The sequence below is a fragment of the Mastacembelus armatus genome, chromosome 22, assembly GCF_900324485.2.
Source record: "Mastacembelus armatus chromosome 22, fMasArm1.2, whole genome shotgun sequence".
In the NCBI taxonomy this organism is placed as follows: domain Eukaryota; kingdom Metazoa; phylum Chordata; class Actinopteri; order Synbranchiformes; family Mastacembelidae; genus Mastacembelus; species Mastacembelus armatus.
In genome coordinates this window covers 4,456,568-4,477,490 of record NC_046654.1, presented here as the reverse complement: position 1 = coordinate 4,477,490, position 20,923 = coordinate 4,456,568, and the positions used below count along the sequence as shown (strand labels likewise).

The following is a 20,923-nucleotide window of genomic DNA, read 5'->3' as shown; positions in this document are numbered from 1 at the left end:
TACATGAGTCTCCACTGTTCCACATTTACACCGACTCAGACACTGACTGGTAGTAGTTCAGCTTGTTTTAATACAAGCGTACATGTCATCTGTAAACCTTATAGTTGTCAGTTGCACTGATGCTTTCCCTTGGTGCAAGTGTACCCCTGCTGATTTCTATCTGCCAACATTTTAACATACTATAGACAGGTCTCAGTGGTGCTGGCTCATGGTTCAGAGTACAGGATTATATCTTTTCTCTTCCAGCATTCATCAGTCCATAAATTTAAGAAAATGCCTCCAGGCTGCTTTCACTCTCTTGCTGTGCAGCGACTAAGAAATACAATGGTTTTTCAACCAAAGTGGGTGGTTGGTGCAGTAGAAATGCCATCTGCAGATAACTTCTTGCCATGTTTGAAATCAGCAAATGGTTGAATGACGATATCTTCAGTTTGTATGATATATTTTCTCGGCTAGTTTGATTTTTACTGCCTGTCTTCTATGTGTTCAGCCCTGCGAGCAAGGCCGCCAGCTGAAGAGGATCCACTGGGTTTCCAACATTGGTACTGCGCTCAAATTCCTCGAAGGCAGGAAGGTAAGAATTCAATCATATCATCAATTTAACCTTGTAAATGTCTTGAAGTCATTTGTTAGCTATTAGTTAGTGCACATAAGGTGTCTCTGTCTACACAAATTAACCACAAGGAGAGAAGCAGCACCTAAAACAAGACGTCTTGATTACATAACCCATCTCTGAATCCCCTGGCTCCATGGAGCCTGTGTCCCACTTTCATCTTGGTTCCCTGAGGACTGAGACTTACATTGTGATCTCTCTCCCATCATGTGTGGCTTCAGTCTGTGTATCGAGGATCTCCGGTCAGTCGCCATTAAACGCCCTGTGTGATCCCACACTGTATGCAATTTTTTTCATTTGATGCACGAGGTGTGCTAAGCAATGCTTGGTTATAGCCAGTGTGTTTCTATAAATGTACTCTTGCTTTTCTACTGACATGCATTGTCACTAGAACACTGTTTTCTGATGTGCCTGGCTCCTTACAGTTCTCAGCTGCTGGAATGTACAAACATAAAGATGGCAAATTGTGACAGGTCTCAGGTTTGCAGTGCTTTGGTACATCTGCTTTTCTTTTAATGGCTGGTTGAACACACTTTTCTTTTTCCCTTCTGGTTCATGTTTACCATGGTTGTTTCTGCCTTCCTGGTTTGGTTACACAAATGCTCAATGATTAGAATATTTACTGCATCCAAGATTTAACTTTTAGTAAATAAAGCTTGCAATGTTGTTTTGAATGATATTAAACTAAAGAGGCATCTTTTGGATGAAAATGCTAAATATTGTCACTTCTGAACTATATGGTGGTGACAGAATAATCCAGAATAATCTTCTGCTTGGGTTTTGTTTCAGATCAAACTTGTTAACATTCATGCCACTGACATCGCAGATGGACGACCATCAATCGTCCTTGGAATGATATGGACCATTATCCTGTACTTCCAGGTAATATCTGATATCACCAGATGCTGAAGGGTTAATAACTGTGCTCAAAACTAAAAAAAAAAAATCTGTTACGCACACATCAACTGCATGCCATTTTCTCTCCATGTTGCTATGGTCACATTGCAATTTCTGCTTTTTGTTGTTTCACTTGTAGATTGAGGAGTTAACCAGCAACCTGCCAGCCCTCCAGGCGCTTTCTAACAGCAACTCTTCTGTGGACAGTGTAGCCAGCTCTGAAACAGGAAGCCCCCCCATGAAGAGGAAGGTGGTCAACAAATTTCAGGGCAATGCCAAGAAGGCCCTGCTCAGATGGGTGCAGTGTACAGCAGCCAAGTACGCCACTTTTTCTTTACCTTTTTGTCTAAATGTTAAGGATATGGATGTAGATACAAATTCACACATAAGAATAGAGAAGGACTAGAGCTACAGAGGCAACTGCACGTTATATAATTAGGATATTTCTGTATTTTTATTTATTTATTTGTAAACCAAAATACTAACAAAATATGTTTCTTTAGGTTTCATGGAATTGAGGTGAAGGACTTTGGTCCTAGTTGGCGTGATGGTGTTGCATTCCAGTCGGTGGTGCATGCCATCAGGCCTGACCTGGTGGATATGGAGGTGGTGCGGAGGAGGAGCAACAGGGAGAATTTGGAAGAGGCCTTTGCACTTGCAGAAAATGAGCTTGGCATTCCCCGTCTGCTGGATCCAGAAGGTGCCTCTGGCCTTTGTGTTGCCATTTCAAATTTGACCGTGTTATAGAAATAACATCTGCAAATATACACTAGTTTTTATGTGTAAATTGTAGTAAATGGTATTACTTCTGAGCTGCAGAGTATTTTGTCCAAATGTTTACAGAAACATTCAGTAACAGCCTGTGGAGGATTAAACCTCTGTGTATACTTGTCACTGAGCTTTAGTTTGTGGAAGGGAAACAGGCTGCAGAGCCATTGCAGACCTCTCTTCACTAGTTGGGTCATGATGCTTTAATGCACAAACAAGCTGCACTGAAATATCTCTGATTTTATGGGAGCTTGACCCTGATTTCTAGAAACATCACATCAAGAATGGAGATGAAAGTAAACATGCATAATTAGCTGTCAGGCCTGGAGCAATTTATCCCCATGAGGACACAAAATGCTTTTTCATATTGACTTAGTAGCAAATGTGATGATTCTGCCAGTTGTGTATATGTTATGGTTTTGTGTTTCTGTAGACGTGGATGTAGACAAGCCAGATGAGAAATCCATTATGACATATGTGGCTCAGTTCCTCAAGCACTACCCAAACCCTCATCATTCTGAGACAGATGGGGAGCATGATGAGGTACCTTGTTTGAAACTTATGATACTCTATATTAAGTGAATGTAAAGCAGTGAAATATCCTTCCTGTATGTTAACGCTATTAGAATTGATGCCGTTATTTTTATATATATTGTTGTCATTCACATTTCCCCCAAATCACCTAGTTTATCATGATTCATAGAGAATGATTCCATGCAGAGATCATAACAAGCGTTTCCATATGCTTAATGAAAACATGCTTAACTGCTGCTCAGCTCAATTGCTGTACGCCTGTGCCTGCTTCATGCTTTCTCATTTTTTTTCAAATAAAGCTATAAAAAATTAATCATAGCATGAACACAGCAGTAATATCATCAGCAAGATTTAGTTTTCCATCATCACAGACTCATTTAATTTCTCCATCTACTTATTTTTGTGCACAATTAAGCTGCTTCTTGGCTCAATTCCAACTTTTGCACTGTCAGTGCCAGTACTTCAGGTGAGACTTCAGGTCACTGCATGGCATGCTTTCTGTTTGTGGAGTATAATCTCTGATCCCATTTCCCATCCACTTTTTTCCCCTTTTTCCTTGCTCTTCTAATGCCTTGTGGTGTGTTTGAATCTTTTCTGTATCTTGCTGCTTTCCTGGATAGTTTGGTCCCCAAGATATAGAGCAAATGCTTGAGGTATGTTTCACTGAACTAACAGACCTAGTCAGACTTTTAGTGTCTCTTCTTTTAGGTCGACTGTGAACTAAAACTAATCTGTGCTGAAATGTAGAGGTTGTCTTTCTGTAGAATCTGCTAATATCAGGGCAGGTTAAGTCTTTTCTAACCTTTAACTGTATATTTCTGAAGTGAGAGCTTGGTGTGATGTTGTTAGTGCCTGCTGATAAAACAAGGATTAACATCAGTTTGATTGTGACAGAGAGAGGAGCGGAAAATGCTGAGAGAACTGAAGGTGTTTTTAGACCAGCTGGAGAGAGATATACTGCGGGCTCAGGGAACAGAGGGAAACCTCACTGACAAATATCAGGTGAGTCAGACCTGGAAAGAGACAATGCATTGGTACATAATATTCTGCTTTGGCAAAGAGGTTTATCAACTCTTAGCACATGTAATGAAAGGATGCCCTCCTTGTATTCCTTTGTTTTGCAGGCATTTAAGAGCTTCCGTGTTCAGTATGAAATGAAGAAAAAACAGACGGATCCTCTGCTACAGCCAGTCCACAAGGATGGAAAGCTGAGTGTGGACCAAGCTCTGGCCAAACAGACCTGGGACCGTGTGTCTGCCAGGGTAATTGTACTACATACTTTATGCAAAATTTATAATCAAGCCACAAAGAAAATAAAATTAATTATAATGAATTATATCTAAATTAAACAAAACCTGTGGAATAACAATAGGTCATTGCTTTTTTCAGTTGTTTTCTTAGCTAAAAAATTGCATCATTGTACTGAAAGCTTCCATAATGAAAGAAGCACAACTCAGGGTTTTCTCACTGCCAGTGAAAGTTCAGTGGGGTGCAAGTGTTTGAATTAGAGTTGGTTCAGAGAGGGTTCAGATAGGAACAGAGGAGGTTTTGTTCACTGGCCAGTCTGCTCCTCTGCATATCCTCTGTTCGTCTGGACTGACATAAAGTCTCTTTTGTAGCCCCGAACGTGGAAATGTTTTGATCAGCTTAGCCTTCTCTATGGTGGGATCTTGTTTTGGTAGAGTGGCTTTTTTAATAGATGTCAATTGCAGCTGTTGGATTGGCATATCCATCTGGACAAGTCCTTGCCTGGTCCTCTGGGAGTGATCGGAGCCTGGCTTCACAGGGCAGAGATGGCTCTGAGAGAGGACATTCCCATTCAACAGGCTCATGAAGAGACAGCCAATGTTCTTCACAGAAAACTAGAGCAGCATAAGGTAGCAAAGCAGACCTTTGAGTTGCTTTATCATGACTACACAATGATGCTGTTATTTTATACAGATACATTATAGAGACACTTTGAACATGATTTTGTGTTTAAATTCTGCAGGAGGTATTAAAAAACTTGGAATCGCACAGGCAAACTTTCCAACAGATCCACAGGGACAGGTCAGTGAATGGGGTACCTGTCCCTGCTGAACAACTTCAAGACATGGCTGAACGGTGAGACCTTTATCCAGTGGTGTCCAGTTGAGTTTGAGAGTTTCAATTCGTCCTGTGCTAGTGAGCACATCAGGCCATAAGGTCTCTGCAGAGGAGATGCTCATTGTTTTTGTAGAAATGAGGCTTTTATGGGGGTGGGTTGCCAGGCTGATGCCCAACTCTCAAAGGACCTGGTATTCCAAGATGGTCTCTCATTAAAGCACTAACCAGGCTTGGCCCTGGTTGCTTCTCAAGGTCACACAAGATTGGGTTTGACCAGGGTTATGTGTGAATGGCCGGTGTTATCTAATAATCTCTTATAATTAAACATCAACTTGATGTTGATCTTTTATTAAGCAAAAGGTTTTCTATTTGCTCCTGTACCATCTTGTAAAATCCAAGATGAAATGGAATGACCATTTGTTTAATTTGCAGGTTCAACTTTGTGTCTACATCATCTCATGCTCACCTGATTAAACTGGAATTCTGGGAAATGAAGTATCGCCTGATGGCATTTCTTGTGTTGGCTGAATCAAAGCTCAGGTCCTGGGTCATTAAATATGGCCGACGAGACTCAGTTGAACTCCTGTTGCAAAGTTACCTTGTAAGTTCAAGTCATTGGCACTGTATATTGAATATATAGTGTCTATTGACACTATTTAACCTGAATTTTTGTGTTTGTCTTTCCACTCCAGACATTCATTGAAGGCCACAAGTTCTTTGAACAGTATGAGATGATCTTCACAGCTCTCAAACAAGCTGCAGAGGTTTATGTAAAGTCTGACAGTTCAAGTAAGAATCCTTTCTATTTATTTATATATATATATATATATATATATATATATAAGGCACATAAAGTTATTATAATTATTATTATTATTATTGTGGTTATAATTATTTACTTGGGCTTAAAGTTAATTTGCCTTATTATCAATTTCATGTTACAGGGTCTAAGACCTGTAACAGAGGTAAGTCCAAAAGCAGTCTGACAATCTTTAAAACCCAGACTTTGCTTGTTTCCTGAGCTGTTTCTTTTTATAAATGTGGGGCTGCAACTGAAATAACATCATATAATATTGTATTATGCATGAAAGATTAACAGTCATTGCATTAACTGTGAATGCTAATTTAGCATGAGCTTTCTGAGCTAACACACTGGAGGATCAATCAAATTGCTAATGCTTGGCATACATAATTAAATGCTATACAGTTGCCCTTATTGGTTTGAACTAAACTGAGCATAGTCCATTTTTTTTTTTTTTCAGTTGATGAAGCTGAAGGGGTAAGTAAATTCCTCAGTGATGCCACAGCTCAGTGGAAGAATCTGTCTTTGGAGGTGCGGAGTGTTCGCAGCATGCTGGAAGAGGTGATCTCTAACTGGGAGAAGTATAGTAGCACAGTAGCAGCCCTGCAGGCCTGGCTGGAGGATGCTGAGCAGATGCTCAACCAGTCAGAAAGTGCCAAACGTGTAAGCACAGTCACTAAAACTAGTAGCGACAAACAGTATTATTTGTAATGTGCAACTTTTCTTTATGCTATATAACACACCCACAAAGTGTGCATGGCTTTAATTAGTTGGTTGATTTTTACACTTTTTTAGGATTTCTTCAGAAACCTTTCTCACTGGATCCAGCAGCACATGGACATGAATGATGCTGGGAACTTCCTCATCGAGACTTGCGATGAAACGGTCTCCCGGGATCTGAAGCAGCAGCTTCTTCTTCTAAACGGGAGATGGAGGGAGCTGTTCGTCAAAGTTAAACATGTAAACACAATGTAGTTTTAAATATCGAATATATCATGAAATAACAGGGCTGGTTTTTAAAAAATATCATCCATGACATGTTTTCCCCTGCTTCACCTGCAGTATGCAAGAGCAGATGAGGTGGACAAATTGAGGCAAGATTATCAAGATGGTATTAACACCTTAAAAATGTTCATGGAGGCAACCAATGAGAAAATGACTGCTCCTGTCCAAGTATCTTTCCTGAACGTCAGGGCCTTTGTCCAAGATGTTGAGGTAAACGGTTCTTACATTAATCCTCTTTATCAGGTTAGAGTATTCTTTCTAATCATTGCCTCTTTAGTTTGGAAAATCATCAAATATCCCATATTCCTGTAGGAAATCAAGCACAAAGTGCCAGCTATGGAAGCAGCCTGTAAGGCAGCAAACCGGACAGCTCAGCTGTTGACCAAAGACACTCCACAGGAAGAAGTTTCAGAAATGATGGCTGTGATGGCATCAATCAAAGAGCAGCTGAGCAAGGTGTGTGTGTGTGTGTGTGTGTGTGTGTGCGCAATGTGTATATGTGTGTGTGTGATCTAGCAGTTTAACACATCTTTGCATTTTTTAAATCTGGGGTTAAAACTGTGGTTTTTCATGACTCTCATACTGACATTAGTGCCTAATTGTGCTTCATGCTAATTATATGAACATGATTGTTTTCAGGTTATGTATCTGAAATCTGCTGTTTTTATGGACCCTGAGGATATACAGCAGGAGTTTCAGTGATTCAGCACTATCACTGGAACTAATTGCAGACCATGTTACAACCTGTAAAAAAAATGGATTGCTTTTTGATCTGAACCGTGTATCGGTCAGCTGTGATTAACTTTTAATCAGTATGCTGTCCTCCAATCAGGTGAGAGAGAGATGTTTGCCTCTGTTGAGAGAGTCCCAGTCTTTACTACCTCCTCTGGAAGAGATGGAGAAGAACATTACAGGCTTCTACCAGGCTCTGGAGAAAGCCAGTCATATCACCAGCACCACCGACTCTGATGGACCAGTAGATTTTAAACAGAAATGCCAGGTAATTAATGATTTTTAATATGGCACTAATCATTACACAGTGTCATAGGATGACTTTTACTTACAGTGCATGAATAAAGAAATTATGTAAATAATTTAATATGTTTTAGAGAAATACGCTTTAAACTGAAAATCATGGCAACAAGATATGAACAAATGGCTTTGTATACCGCAGGAGCTGGTGACCTTCACGCACAGCTGTAAGAAGTGTCTGACAGTAATAGAGAGAAACCACCAGACTATCCAGAAAATAATGAACAGCAGTAAAACTCTTGAGCACATGGACATGAGTCTTCTGCAGAAAAGAGTAGCAGACCTGCAGGCCTCCTCACAGGTAAAGCACAAGGCATGTTTTGAATCTATTCACCCTTTAGAACTGTTTAACAATTTACAAAATGACTTGTGCGGTTAGACCATGATTAAGGAATCTACAGAGTGGCGGAAGCACATGGAAGCGAACAGCAGCCTTATGAAGAGGTTCGATGAGTCACGGGTAGAGCTGGAGAAAGTTCTTAAAATGGCACAGAGCTGTTTGACAGAAAGAGGCAACCCAGAGGAGCTGCTCAAAAAACACACAGTAAGAAAATGGGTCTTCTGCACCACCAGGCACAGCACGTACGATACACAACAGTGCATTTATCCATCACGCTCACTTCACTTTCTCTATGTGATATGTGACATATACGAACATGTGATAGATGGAATGTGAAGTACACAGCTGAACAAATGTATTATTTACATGTTTCTATAATATACATCACCTGTCTTGTATAAAGTGTGAAATCTAATGAGGACTTCATGTTTTTTGCAGGAATTCTTTGGTCAGCTGGACCAGCGTGTCTTGAATACGTTTCTTAAGGCTTGTGATGAGCTGACAGACATCTTGCCAGAGCAGGAGCAGCAGTCACTGCAGGAGACTGTCAGGAAGCTACACAAACACTGGAAGGTTGGTGCATTGAATGGTGATACCAAAAGCCACGCTAAACTTTGTACCACAGTGGCTACAGAGTCTTTTATTATTCTTCACCAATACAAACAAATCTCTATTTATATTTCACTTTCTATAGTCAGCCAAATGGTTGGTTGAAATAAACAGAACGATTTGCATAGTTGTGTTTCTTACTTCTCAGGATATCCAGACAGATGCCCCCTTTCACCTCCTGCACCTTAAAGTGGAGGTGGAGAGGAGCAAGCTGATGTCATCGCTGCAGGAGTGCCAGGCTGAGGTGACGAGGGAGAACCGCCACCTAGCTAGCATTGGAAGCGAAAGGCTCATCAAGGAACACAGAGTGAGCACTGGGAACTGGGACGCTCACTGAGTTTATTGTATTGATCAACTCAGTGTAAAATTATTCAGAGTGAACTGAACTCACTGCCTTGTAGCTGTGGGAAGATTTTAAAGAACTTGAGGCAAAAACTGATGCTCTTTTAGTGTCAAGCAAATGCTGTCTTATATAAGCAGCGTTTTGTCTTACATTCACATTCTTTACTGTTTATGAAGCACTAGCACACTTGTAAGCTCTGTTACCAGCGTGCATTAGTTAGACAAGTAAATCATTGTGTTGTCTTTAGTCCTTCTTCAGGGAAAAGGGCCTGCAGTCAATCTGCGAGAAGAGGCTGCAGCTGATGGAGGAACTTTGTCAAAAACTCCCTGAGGGTGACCCTGCTCACCACACACTGGAAACAGCAAGAAAAGACTTTGCTGAGGTCCAAGAAGAAATCGAGAACACCCATCAGAAGCTAATGCAGCACCCAGATAAATGGAAGGAGTACAATGCAAGGTCCAATAATTTTTAGAAATGACTTATTTTAGTGAAGTCATCCTTTAATACGGCCAAATGACTGGTGTGTAAAGATGCTGTGGTGGTTACACTATACTAAGAGCAAACAGGAAGTTTGAATTGTGGCTGTAAAACAATATGTTGCCATTCATTCATTACATACCAAAAGTAATCATGTTAACATTTTTCATTCACTTGAGACAGAGACCAATAGTTGTGGCAAGAACAAAGTTTTCATCACATCACAAAACACAATATTTGTAAATTTTTGTTTAAAAAAACATTTGAGATTTTCATATTTTAATGGTATTAAAGCACTAGTATCATTTTTTTAATCAGCTCATTCCTGACCACTTTTTAAGTTTGATGTGATTTTCCCTTTATGGTGTGAAACAGATATGCTGAACTCTCCTGCTGGCTTATATCAAAAGAAAGCCAACTGAGGCTGCTGAGAAACCGCGCCAGCGACCCCAGAAAATATGGCCAGGTGAAGGCTACCATCATGGTGAGTTCCTGACATACACTCCACAGTGACTGGCCTCTCTTTGCATGTGCCACTTGTAATGTGCTGCTGTCTTGTTAGTATCACTCCTGTGGAAATTAGACCGTAAATGCACTTTGTGTCACATGACTCTTTGGACCACATGGGCTGTATCACACTCTATTGTTGTGTGCAGGAGCTGAGGAATGATGCAGAGCTACAAGAGGGGAACCTTGGCTGGCTGAAAGCCCGTATGGCTGTACTGATAGAGATCTGTGCTGACAGCGATGCCCAGAGGCAAGGAAGTGCCCTGAGCAAGCTCTCTACTGATTTTAAGGGTCTTCTTGCTTCACTCTTAGAGGTAGGTGAAATGTGTTTTATTAAGCTGCCAGACATAGTCCAGACATCATATCTATCCCCTCTGGAAAATTACAATATCTGCTGACCATAGTTAAAGCACATACAGATACAAGAGAAGTACAGGAATCTGCAATTTAATCTAATATGAGCCCACATTTTTAGGGCATTATCATAGCATCATGTGGTTGATTGTATTAAACTAGACATGCAGTATACATCCCATCATCAACTCCTCATGTTTTCCTCTAGGCTGACAAGATGGTGCTGGCTGTGGGGGACTGTGTACAGTTCAGAGAAGAAGTGCAAACTACTTTGGAGGATCTTGTTCAGGGGCAGAAAGAGGCTCAGGCTGAGGTCACCAAGATACTGAGCTGTCCCACTGTTAGAGAAGCTCAGCAACTGCTGCTTGTCCACCAGGTACTGCAGGACACTGGCAAGAATCTAATCTGACTTGCCTTTTTGTTTTGCTGGTTTCTAAGGCACAGTGAACTCAATAATGAATTGAAATTAGTTTTAGTAGGATTGCAACAGCTTAATATTCTGATGTGTGTGTAGCAACTGCTGAAACGCCTGAAGCTCAAGCGAAAAGATGTCCAGCAGCTGATCACCAGAGGCCAGCAGCTCCAGGCTGAGGAGGGTCTAGGAGAGACTCTGCAGCAGGACCTGCAGAGTTTAGAGAACACACTGAGCAAAATGGAGCAGAATATGGATTCACAGGAGCAAAGCCTTGAGGTGAGCAGTGACACTAAAGCAGTAATTGGTTGGAAAAACAACTAGTGATTTCTGTCTTCTTGTCTTGCAAACTTTGTTTGTCTTAATGTATAACGTCAAACTGTCCAGGAAGGGGCAGTGAAAATCATCCTTCGGTCACAATTACATCATATTGATGTTATGATTGATGTTAAAATACGCTGCTCCATCAAGTGAATAAAGGAAACAATTTGTGGACAGAAGAGAGCCTGGTTATGGGAAGGAGGAGAGGGAATACTGTCAAAGGAGTCGGCTTTGAACATGATGCAGCATTTGTACAAGGTGTCCTGAGTAGACAGTGGAGAGGTCTGACAGATGTTTCCTTATGGAGGCAGTTGCTTTCGGATGAAGGCAGTTTCTTTAAAGTTAGTTTTGCAGCAGGTCAGTCATCACACTCTTGAAGGAGCTTTTACAGAAAGCAAACAGGGCAGCTGTGGGAGTTTTGATATGGAAACTTTATTGTGCTTTTCTCTGCTAGGAAGGAGGCGTTATAGCTAAATGGTCTTTGGTGAGGTGTACACTAATGAATTTTATGTTTTTGTCTCTTTCAACAGTAAAACTGTAAGTATTAACTACTGGGGTAATACAGCCACTAGATGATTTTAGTATTAGCCTTTGCCTCTACCAGGCCACTTTGGGATTAGCTGTGTTATATTTTAGGGACTAAGTGCTAAATGATTTAACATGACACAGGTGACACTGGCAGCCTGGCAGGAGTTTGACAGCCAGCAGGAAGCAGTGCACGAGTTTGTTAACAAGGCACGCTCAACAATGGAGAGAGACCTGAACTTCAGCAGTCCAGAGAGCTTGTCTGTTGAACTGGACCAGGCCAGAGTAAGTAGAGTTTGTCTCTGGGTTTAATTCTGGACACATATCCTGTGGTCTACTCTTGATATCTATATAAGTACATTAGCCAAATAGAGAGTAGTATCAATATTGTTTTATTTTTGAACAGGTGTTGTTGAAGCAGTGTGAAGCAGAGGCCTCACATATGAACACTTTGCTTAAGAGAGCAACAGAAATCCAGCTTGGTCCAAAGAACAAGACTCTGCTTGTACAACAAGCTCGTTCCCTCAGTGAGCAAGTGGACGAAGTGGAGGCTGGACTCAAAAAAGAGTAAGATCATGGAGTTCCTTTCTGTGTTTTACAGTAGTAGTCTTCAGATAGTCTTTAAATAAATAATGGTTTTCCAGGACCAAGTGAGTGGAGTTTGCCACAGAGAGCATTAGAGCAAAATCATAATTTATATGGAAACACTGGTGTATTTGAAAATCATTTCAGAAATATTTTGTGAGAAATTACCTGACACAGTGTGAAGGAGCCAGATGTGAAAAACTGCTCATGTTTCCATGTATCTTACATGAACGCCAAAGCTTATTTGCAACTTTCTAATTTCTACACGTTTCCAGTGTCAAGAGTCTGGAAGAAATGAAAAGTCAGTGGGATCAGTTTGGAGCTGAGTTTGAGACCTTCTCCCTGTGGATATCTGAACAGGAGAAGCAGCTAGACACACTGAAATCTTCTACCTTGCCTCTTCAGCAACAGCTCAAGGCAGTGAAGGTAAAGTGTTTCGTATTAGAAGTCTACAAGCCTTTAATGTCCCAACATTAATCTCTGCCAGCAAGCATCAACCACAAACCCGTAACACTACTGTTAAAATCAATAAGGACATCTTAAGGAGACATTGGCCTTAGCAGTAGCACAGGCCTTTTTGTACAAGTGTTGACTCACTGTCTGTACTTCACTTCTGGTACCTGCATCAACACAAATGCAGAGGACGAACTGTTTATGAAGTCTGTGGTTTGCACTTTCACTGACAACCTCAATTGGCTATTTGGGCAACTCTTGACTGAGCCTGTAAGAAAGCACTCAGGCATTTTTGATTTCAACTGTCAAATGCTAAATTTAAAGGGGAACTCTGCACGTCAGTCTGTTCATAGGTGTCAGGGAGTACTACTGCAAAAGCTATATAAAGCTTTTTCTTTCAACCTGCCCAGTAAATTTCCTCACATCACTAAAGTTAGTTGTTTGAGACTGAACACCACGTTTGAAAATGAAAATCATCTGTATGTGTCGAGTTAGAAAATAGAGAGTTATGAGAATAGAGCCGAGTAGCCGGTTCCTTACAGTATCTCTATTTGAGGCTATAGGTGAAAGGTTACGTTAGCTGCTATTACAGAACACCCAAATCTCTGAAACCGACAGCAGTTGTGTTTCCATTGTTGGTAAAATAGGAACTAGGCTCTGACAAGGAAGAATTCAAGGGGGGAGCAATGTCTCTGGTTCTACTGCATCAATTTTTACAATTGTTTTAAACGGTCTGTTACAAGTCCTCCACTGTTAGAGGAGTGTTAATGAGCATCATTTTAATGTGGCCACTGTAGGCATTGATTCAATCACTGTTAATCTGTTACATATCTGTACGTCCAGACTATTGGAGCAGAACGTCAGGAGAGAGCTGAGGTCCTGTCTCAGCTGGAGGCAGATTCCAAGGTGCTGGCCCAGTTTGTGTCTTCCGGGGAGGCAGCTCGTATTAAGGCTCGCCTGACCCAAATTGGCAGGTACTGGGAGGAGCTAAAGGAGAGTGTACAGCAGCTTGATGTACAACTGGAGGAAAACTCCTCTCATCAGCAGAAGTTCAAGTTGAACCTGGAGGAGGTAAATATAGTGACTGAAAGTGATACAGATTGGTGTTTAGGGATGTTGTGGCCTTAAAGACTAGATCTTTATTGTCTCTTAGGCTCAAGCATCTCTCAGTGAGCTACAGAAGAAGCTGGAGCATCCTATCAAATTGTGTACCTCCTCATCAGAGACCTACAAAGCTCTGCAAAACCACATGGTATTCAAGATCTCTACTTTTTTCTACTTTTCAGTGTATATACACTGTATATACTATATTTATGTCTACTGTATATATACTACATAAACCTCTGAACTTACTGTTTTCATCTTCTTTACTCCTTTATTGAAAAAATAGTATATACCAATAGTATTTGAAATGAAGTTTTGCCAGTCCTTCATTTCTGTACCAGTCCTTCATTTCACAGGTAACCCTCCTTTTATTGTTATTACCCAGGATGTCTGTCAGAGTCTGGAAAGGCTGAAGGGAACCTTGCTGTCCCTGTCAGCCGGTGCCCGAAGACTCAGTGACAAAGAGCAAGCAGAGAGGACTGTGACAGAACTAAACACCAGCTATGACCAACATGTCCTGGATGCAAAGGACAAACAGAGCAGTTTAGAGAACCTGCTTTCTCTCTGGCAAAAGTAAGACCTACTAGACCATTAACTTAACATATGTAGGAATTTGGTAGTTTGTGAATAAATGCAGTGTTAATAGTTAAACTGGACCAGATACTATACATGCAAGAGGAAGTGTTGTTGGTAGAGACAACAGTGTTGCTGTTGATGGGTTTCAGGTATGAGAAACAACGATCAAACTTTGTTTCCTGCTTGGAGAGAAGTGAGTCTGCATCCAAAGTGGAAAGTCAGTGTTTGTCAGCTGATAAGGCCAAACTTCACACAGAGCTACAAGATTTGCAGGTATTATGCGTACAGTGAGATAGCTGTACAAAACCGTATTAATTCTGAAATAAAAGCTACATGAATAATTTAAATTTATGAATAAATGAATGGTTTTCCTTGCAGGACTTGCACTCAGAGACCCAGTCCCTTGAGACAGCTCATGCTGAGTTGGTGTCTTTAGCGATGTTGTTATATCCTGCTGCACCTGAAGAGAGTGTGAGGCAGTTGAAAGATGAGCTGGGGAACCTGCAAAGTAGAATGCAGGTCCAAAATGAAGTCCTGTCTCAAAGGTAATTTAAGAGCACTGTTTAAACTGGCTCAGCAGCATATTTGTTAACATCTCTCTTTGTCTTTAGAAATAGTCCTGTAGACATTATCTGAAATGTAAGATGTTTATGTCTTCTCATTAAATGCAGTATTACTATGCTTTATTCAGAAAACCAAATATTTTTGTGTGGCAGGTGTTGATTTTACTCTACTGTCGTTTTGTTCCTCAGAATCAAAGAGCTTCAGAACCACGTCTCGCTTGTGGAGCAGTTTGACAAGGCCCTGCTTAAATTCTCGCAGTGGAGTGAGACCATGCTCTCAAATCTGCACTCAGGTTCTCAAATCAACATTAACAATCTGCAATCTGCTGCAGCACAAGTAAAGGTAAGAGGGACTGCATACAGAATCCTAATTTTCTCCAGGATCAGTTAAAGTCAGTAAGCACATGAATAGTACTTTGCTTAAGAACATCTCATCCTCTGTCATTTGCTTTTTACAGGAGACCCAGGTGGCTTTACAGAAGCAGGCCAGTGTGAGACAGAGTTTGGAGCAGCAGACCGACAAGCTCTGTCAGCTCTGTGAGCCTGCTGATGCACAGCTTCTACGCAGCAGAGCAGACATCTGTCTCCAGCCCTATGTGGAGGCCCAGCACATAGCTGCACTTCAGTTAGAGTGCCTGGAAAGGCTTGAGGCTTTTCTTCAGACCCACAGTGTTGCTGCCGGGATGTTGCGAGGTCTGAGACAGACTGTGGAGAGTGCTGGGAGTTGGGATCGTGGAAGAGTAGAGGAGCTGCAACAGGAGCTGGCAACTATTGTGCCAGATATTAGCCAGCTTGAGACTTTAGCCGTCAATCTCGACAGCAGTCTCTGCAAAAGCCATCTTCATATTGGTGCTGATGAGGGGTCTCGTAAATCCTGCCGTGCACTGGCTGATTCACTCAGTAATGAGCTAGATGCAGTGAGGAACTTACTTGGTACCAAGCAGAGTGAAGCAGAGGCCCTGGGGGCTCTCTGGACCTCCTTTAGACAGAGGAAAGAACAGCTGCTCAAAGCTGTGGAAGACATTGAAGAAAAAGCAGACCACCAGAGCTTCAAGGAGCCCAGCCTCCATGCTCTACAACAAAGGTAAAGCATGACAGCGGAGTGATCACATCAAAATCAGTTAATCATTGAGTTAATTACCAGTTTGGGCTACTACTCGGTTACAAGAATGACAGCAACATTTTATCCCTGCATGTTTTTTTTTTTTAGGCTGCGGTTCTTTAATCAGCTAGAGGATGAGCTCCAGTCACACCAACATGAGGAGCAGTGGCTGAGGGACAAGGGCAACCAGCTGGCCCACAGAGATGCAGAGTTGGCAGGGGAGGTGTTGAGGGAAATTGGCCTGCTGGAGACCACGTGGGAAGACACCAAGAGACTTATCACAGAGAGGTACTAAAGGAATGCCATATCAAATCAAGACAACAATACAGAGAACAATAGTCACTAATGAGGACTGAGGCAAAACTAAAAAAGTCATACTTCTCTCCTTTTTAACAGACAGGAGCAATGCAATGTCCTTATTGAGCTTATGAGAGAATACCAAGTCCTGAAAACCTCCATCAACACTATCATTGAGAGCACTGAACCTCTGATTGACATAAGCTCTGTTCTAAGGGACCATGAGGAAACCAAGAGGTCACTAACTAAGGTCAGGCCAAGTGATTTTTTTTTTTTTTTTAATTTCCAAAAAATGTTCTTCAGGTTGTGGCCTCAACTCACTTTGCATTTCACATAACTAGTTTGGGGTTATACCTTTATGATGGTTCTTTATTCAATATGTAGCATGAGGCAGTGAAGGCAGAGATGGCTGGAAAGCAGCCTGAACTGGATCAGTTTTCCAGCAAAGGAAAACAGCTGGTGATTGAGCTAAGGAAGATCCCTGACTGTGATTCTCAAATGATGAAAAAGGACATGGAGACACTCGTTGATCAGTGGCTGGATGTAAGTCTAACTACAGTCATGGTGTTTTCATATGTTTATGATGTGATGCTACTGTATTCATGTGTTATTTTTAGAATATCATGGAGCTCTGTGGCACAGAGGGCAGAGCTTTAATGTAATACTTGTTTGCATGATCAATTTATTACCATTTTGGTTTTTAATGCTATTTGTTGATGAACAATTGCCACACTGCTAAGCCAGCTTAGTACCTGAAAAGCTTTCACCAATACGGTTCATGTTTAAATACAACATGAGATTCTGCATGGTCAGAAATGTACGAGATCTGAAATTTGGTGTGAAATTAACTCTCTAACATGTTTCAAGATGAGAATCAAAATAATCTTAATTTCCAAATACAAATAATCTATCCTAAATGATCAAGAAACATTTGCAATGTAGCACTTTACAGTCTACATAATGTTGAATTACCATAGCAACCTGATTGAAAACCTGAAGTTGAGTGTGAGATTTGTAAATATTTGTGTTAGTCCCCTTTGTGAAGTTTCTAATCTACTCCTCAGGTTTCTGAGAAATTAGATGACAACATTGAGCGCCTGAACCAGAGTTTGGCACTGTGGGAGGATGTGCGGAAAATCAGTGAGGACATTGAGAGCTGGACAAGCAATTGTGTGATTGAGCTAAATGAGAGTCTTAACAACCTTAATGACAGCCAGAAAGTGTCAGAAAGGCTCTCTGTGTTACAGGTATGATTTCTGATCTCAGTGTGGTTTTGCACATAACACAATGCAAATATATATGTATGTGTGTGTGTTTTAGATATCATAACCCTGTCTGGTCAGAGACAAAAGTTACAGAGGTTAGCACGCCTAAAGGAGTGTAACACAAGGTTTTCTCTTTTAATACATCCACAGGCTGAAATGGGTGAGAAGGGACAGAAACTTGAAACCCTGCAGGGCAAAGTGTCCGAGCTGAAAAAGTGCAGTCAAAGTCAAGAAACACCTGCTAAATTACAGGTACTAAATATTTTCAGTCTTATGTGTTTTCTTTTTCTGAATGAATTTTTGTATGTATCAAGTGATACAACATTTTCACTTGCTGACCAACACATATTAACCAAGGTCTGTCTCTCTATGAGACACAATTGTGTGTTATGTCACAAACCTTTATTCTACTTGCATCAGGCTTTGGAGAGTGACCTATGGAAAAAGATCACCACTGTTCAGAAGCTACATGAGCAGGCCAAGGGTAACCTCATGGACTTTAGTTCCCAAAGGCAACAGCTGGAAGACTACATTTCACAGATGTCTGCATGGCTAAAAAGCATGGAGGATTCTTTAGTGTCCACTGGATCGGATCCTGAGGACATTTGCAGAGTGAAGGTACTGTGCTACAGATCATCAACTGTTTTCCAATAAAAATCAGACATGTTAGATTGCAAATAAATGAATGCACTTATTAAAAATACTGTATGCTTTAAAAATACTGTATGCTTTCAAGGATCTTCAGAAAGAGCTGCAAAATCAGCAGGGGAGCATAGACTCCACCAGGGAGAGCCTGAACACCCTCTGTCGAAAATATCCTTCTGAAGAGCTGGCTGGTTTGGGTTCAGCACTCACTGACCTCATCAAGACCTACGAGTCTGTGAACCAGCTTTCTGCCAGGACCTTGGGGTCGCTGCAGAACTGTCTTCAGCAGCAGTTCAACGGTAAGGAGTCTAAGTCAGAATAAAATCTAAATAAAATGTGTGCCTTCACTAGCTCAGGCGGTGTTCATGCCACTGGTTAGTGTAAGACCTACTGTTTTTACTAAACTGCTTTCTTTGTCCTCCTATTAATTTCTTGGCATTTGATTGGTTAGTCATGCTTTACGTGCTTGTGTAAGAGAAAACCTGATTCATTTCCCATGTTACATCAGATTAATGCTCTTCTTTTCCCTCTGCTCCTCAGACCTGGTTCAGGAGTTCCATCGCTGGCTTTCAGAACAGAGGGAGATAGTGAAAGAATGCTCTGATCGATCTGGAGATACTCAAATTGTGGAACGCAAACTACAGAAACTAAAGGTAAATCTAATTTCCTGAGTATGGAGTAGCTGGATGTCACTAAATTACATTGAGGAATAGGAATGAGAGTAGACGGAAGATGAAAACCTAAAGAACTGATTTAAAAAATGTGACAGGAGTTAGAAATAAAAAGCTAAAGGTGACGTGGGTTGTCTGTAAGGGTGCCATGGATCGTGTGGAGGAGGGCGAAGTACGTCTAACTCAGGTCTGTGAGGAGGGGGAGAAGCTCCTGCTTCATCTTCCCAAAGCCAGTGCTGGGCAGGTCCAGCAGCACCTTTCCTCCATCCAACAGGACTGGGACAGCTTTGTGGAGCAGTGCAGACAGAACCAACAGATCCTGGAAGACAGTGCATCGCTCATGAAGGGGTAAGACACTGAAACAAGCTGCTTCAGTAAAACACTTTGTAATTCTAAAATGTATTACCATGGCATTGTTCTTTGTAGGTTTGAGGGCCGCCTTAAGAAGCTCAGATGGTGGTTGGAACACATGGAAAAGAAGATGACCACAGATCTCCTTGAAGCCAAGCAGCGTGGTTCTGAAAAGGCTGTGCTTGAACAAGTGGAAGAATATCAACAGGAAGTGCTCAAAGAGAGGTGCTTAATTCATTTATTGTTAAACATAAAACTCTGTAGCTTTCTTTAAACATTTTACTTCCTTCTGTGCAGGGATTCATTTGAGCGCTTGTGTCAGGAGGGCCAGGCGTTAAATGAAGGTGGGCGAGGTGACGGCAGTGAGACAAGAGTGTCAGCTCAGCTGCAGTCACAGCACCAGGCCTTGCTGAGGCGTGTGAGAGAGAGACTGCACAACTGCCAGCTGACTCTACAGGAACAGCAGGCCTTTGAAGAGACACTGCAGACTACCTGGGCCTGGCTTAATGGAGTACAGGAGCGCCTGGCTTCACTCAATAGCACAGTTGGCAATAAAGAGACCCTGGAAAAAAGGCTAGGTCTTGTACAGGTCAGTGTATTAAAAAATCTGCATTTTTGATTCCATGTTTTCTGGACATCATTTAAAACAGAGAGTTTGTAGTTGCCCTAAAACAGTTTTTTGTGCATTTAGGATATCCTGCTAATGAAGGGCGAAGGTGAGGTAAAGCTTAATATGACAGTAGGAAAGGGAGAACAAGTCCTGAAGCACAACAGGATGGAGGAGCAGGAGGCCATTTGTTCACAGCTGCAGAGGCTGAAGGATGCCTGGGCCAATATGTTGATGACCTCAATGAGCTGTCACAGGTAGGAATGTGGTTAATAACACCCACTGACGTCATAATTCAAAGTAGATGCACTTTCTTATGAAATGTTCTTATTGTCCGTAGTCGCCTGGAGTGGACTGTAGCCCAGTGGACCAGCTTTCAGGAAAACAAGAGCCAGCTGGAGCAGTGGATGGAGTCAGTGGAGCAGGAGGTGGGGATGACTCTGCCTCAGCAGCCTGGCCTCAAAGAGAAGTCTGCTATGCTTGAGCGTCTCAGAGCCATCCAGGCTGATGTTGATGCACATGCAGCAGCACTGTCACGTCTAACAGATAAAGCTGTGGAGATGCATGAGAAGACCGGTGACCAGACCTTTGGACCAGAATTGAGGGCAGAGCTCAATGTGCACTTTGCTGACATCTCGGCTGTTGTGAAGGTAATCTCGATGCAGGCAGAGGTGGAAAAACTCTGAACTGGAAGACTTGTTGCTTTAAGCAAGCTGAAACAGGACATTAGTAAAGTAAATAGACTTTACAATGTAAATGTGATTAAGGTTCTATGGTTCCTACTTTTTTTTCTGGTTGCCAACTTCTGTCCCTGATTAAGAAAATTATATGATATCTAGCAGCAGGTGTTCACATAGTCTTTTTCTTCTGTGAAGGGGAAAGTCCAGTCCATGCAAAACATTGTGTCTGAGCATGAGCAGTATCTTGATGCTGTGAGAGACTTCAATGATTGGCTGATCTCAGCAAAAGAGGAGCTCCAGCGATGGTCGGACCTGTCAGGAGACTCACTTTCTATTAAAAGAAAGCTCTCCAAAGTGCAGGTGAGGAAAATATATATAGTTGAGAAAAACACAAATACAA

General features: G+C 41.6%; 1 protein-coding gene across 7 annotated transcripts in view; it reads left to right on the top strand.

The window, feature by feature from the left end:
* syne1b (spectrin repeat containing, nuclear envelope 1b) overlaps nucleotides 1–20,923 on the top strand; it is a 71,810-nt gene that overhangs the window by 11,419 nt on the left and 39,468 nt on the right. For 6 of the 7 annotated variants that reach the window (XM_026300881.1, XM_026300873.1, XM_026300857.1 and 3 more), the window contains exons 5-54: nucleotides 491–574; nucleotides 1,403–1,495; nucleotides 1,650–1,828; nucleotides 2,014–2,210; nucleotides 2,712–2,821; nucleotides 3,707–3,814; nucleotides 3,937–4,074; nucleotides 4,525–4,689; nucleotides 4,803–4,915; nucleotides 5,330–5,498; nucleotides 5,590–5,686; nucleotides 5,842–5,862; nucleotides 6,160–6,362; nucleotides 6,495–6,659; nucleotides 6,762–6,914; nucleotides 7,017–7,160; nucleotides 7,537–7,704; nucleotides 7,879–8,037; nucleotides 8,116–8,280; nucleotides 8,515–8,649; nucleotides 8,834–8,992; nucleotides 9,276–9,484; nucleotides 9,881–9,989; nucleotides 10,162–10,326; nucleotides 10,575–10,742; nucleotides 10,881–11,057; nucleotides 11,769–11,909; nucleotides 12,031–12,191; nucleotides 12,485–12,635; nucleotides 13,506–13,733; nucleotides 13,816–13,914; nucleotides 14,152–14,339; nucleotides 14,492–14,615; nucleotides 14,721–14,887; nucleotides 15,095–15,248; nucleotides 15,364–15,989; nucleotides 16,116–16,295; nucleotides 16,404–16,554; nucleotides 16,689–16,847; nucleotides 17,369–17,551; nucleotides 17,720–17,821; nucleotides 17,990–18,187; nucleotides 18,306–18,513; nucleotides 18,755–18,867; nucleotides 19,028–19,233; nucleotides 19,312–19,461; nucleotides 19,534–19,825; nucleotides 19,928–20,100; nucleotides 20,184–20,493; nucleotides 20,719–20,883. In XM_026300881.1, the coding sequence (XP_026156666.1) occupies nucleotides 491–574; nucleotides 1,403–1,495; nucleotides 1,650–1,828; nucleotides 2,014–2,210; nucleotides 2,712–2,821; nucleotides 3,707–3,814; nucleotides 3,937–4,074; nucleotides 4,525–4,689; nucleotides 4,803–4,915; nucleotides 5,330–5,498; nucleotides 5,590–5,686; nucleotides 5,842–5,862; nucleotides 6,160–6,362; nucleotides 6,495–6,659; nucleotides 6,762–6,914; nucleotides 7,017–7,160; nucleotides 7,537–7,704; nucleotides 7,879–8,037; nucleotides 8,116–8,280; nucleotides 8,515–8,649; nucleotides 8,834–8,992; nucleotides 9,276–9,484; nucleotides 9,881–9,989; nucleotides 10,162–10,326; nucleotides 10,575–10,742; nucleotides 10,881–11,057; nucleotides 11,769–11,909; nucleotides 12,031–12,191; nucleotides 12,485–12,635; nucleotides 13,506–13,733; nucleotides 13,816–13,914; nucleotides 14,152–14,339; nucleotides 14,492–14,615; nucleotides 14,721–14,887; nucleotides 15,095–15,248; nucleotides 15,364–15,989; nucleotides 16,116–16,295; nucleotides 16,404–16,554; nucleotides 16,689–16,847; nucleotides 17,369–17,551; nucleotides 17,720–17,821; nucleotides 17,990–18,187; nucleotides 18,306–18,513; nucleotides 18,755–18,867; nucleotides 19,028–19,233; nucleotides 19,312–19,461; nucleotides 19,534–19,825; nucleotides 19,928–20,100; nucleotides 20,184–20,493; nucleotides 20,719–20,883 (8,382 nt within the window). The remainder of the gene's footprint in view (nucleotides 1–490; nucleotides 575–1,402; nucleotides 1,496–1,649; nucleotides 1,829–2,013; nucleotides 2,211–2,711; nucleotides 2,822–3,706; nucleotides 3,815–3,936; nucleotides 4,075–4,524; nucleotides 4,690–4,802; nucleotides 4,916–5,329; nucleotides 5,499–5,589; nucleotides 5,687–5,841; nucleotides 5,863–6,159; nucleotides 6,363–6,494; nucleotides 6,660–6,761; nucleotides 6,915–7,016; nucleotides 7,161–7,536; nucleotides 7,705–7,878; nucleotides 8,038–8,115; nucleotides 8,281–8,514; nucleotides 8,650–8,833; nucleotides 8,993–9,275; nucleotides 9,485–9,880; nucleotides 9,990–10,161; nucleotides 10,327–10,574; nucleotides 10,743–10,880; nucleotides 11,058–11,768; nucleotides 11,910–12,030; nucleotides 12,192–12,484; nucleotides 12,636–13,505; nucleotides 13,734–13,815; nucleotides 13,915–14,151; nucleotides 14,340–14,491; nucleotides 14,616–14,720; nucleotides 14,888–15,094; nucleotides 15,249–15,363; nucleotides 15,990–16,115; nucleotides 16,296–16,403; nucleotides 16,555–16,688; nucleotides 16,848–17,368; nucleotides 17,552–17,719; nucleotides 17,822–17,989; nucleotides 18,188–18,305; nucleotides 18,514–18,754; nucleotides 18,868–19,027; nucleotides 19,234–19,311; nucleotides 19,462–19,533; nucleotides 19,826–19,927; nucleotides 20,101–20,183; nucleotides 20,494–20,718; nucleotides 20,884–20,923) is intronic. The other variant, XM_026300866.1, reaches the window with a different exon arrangement.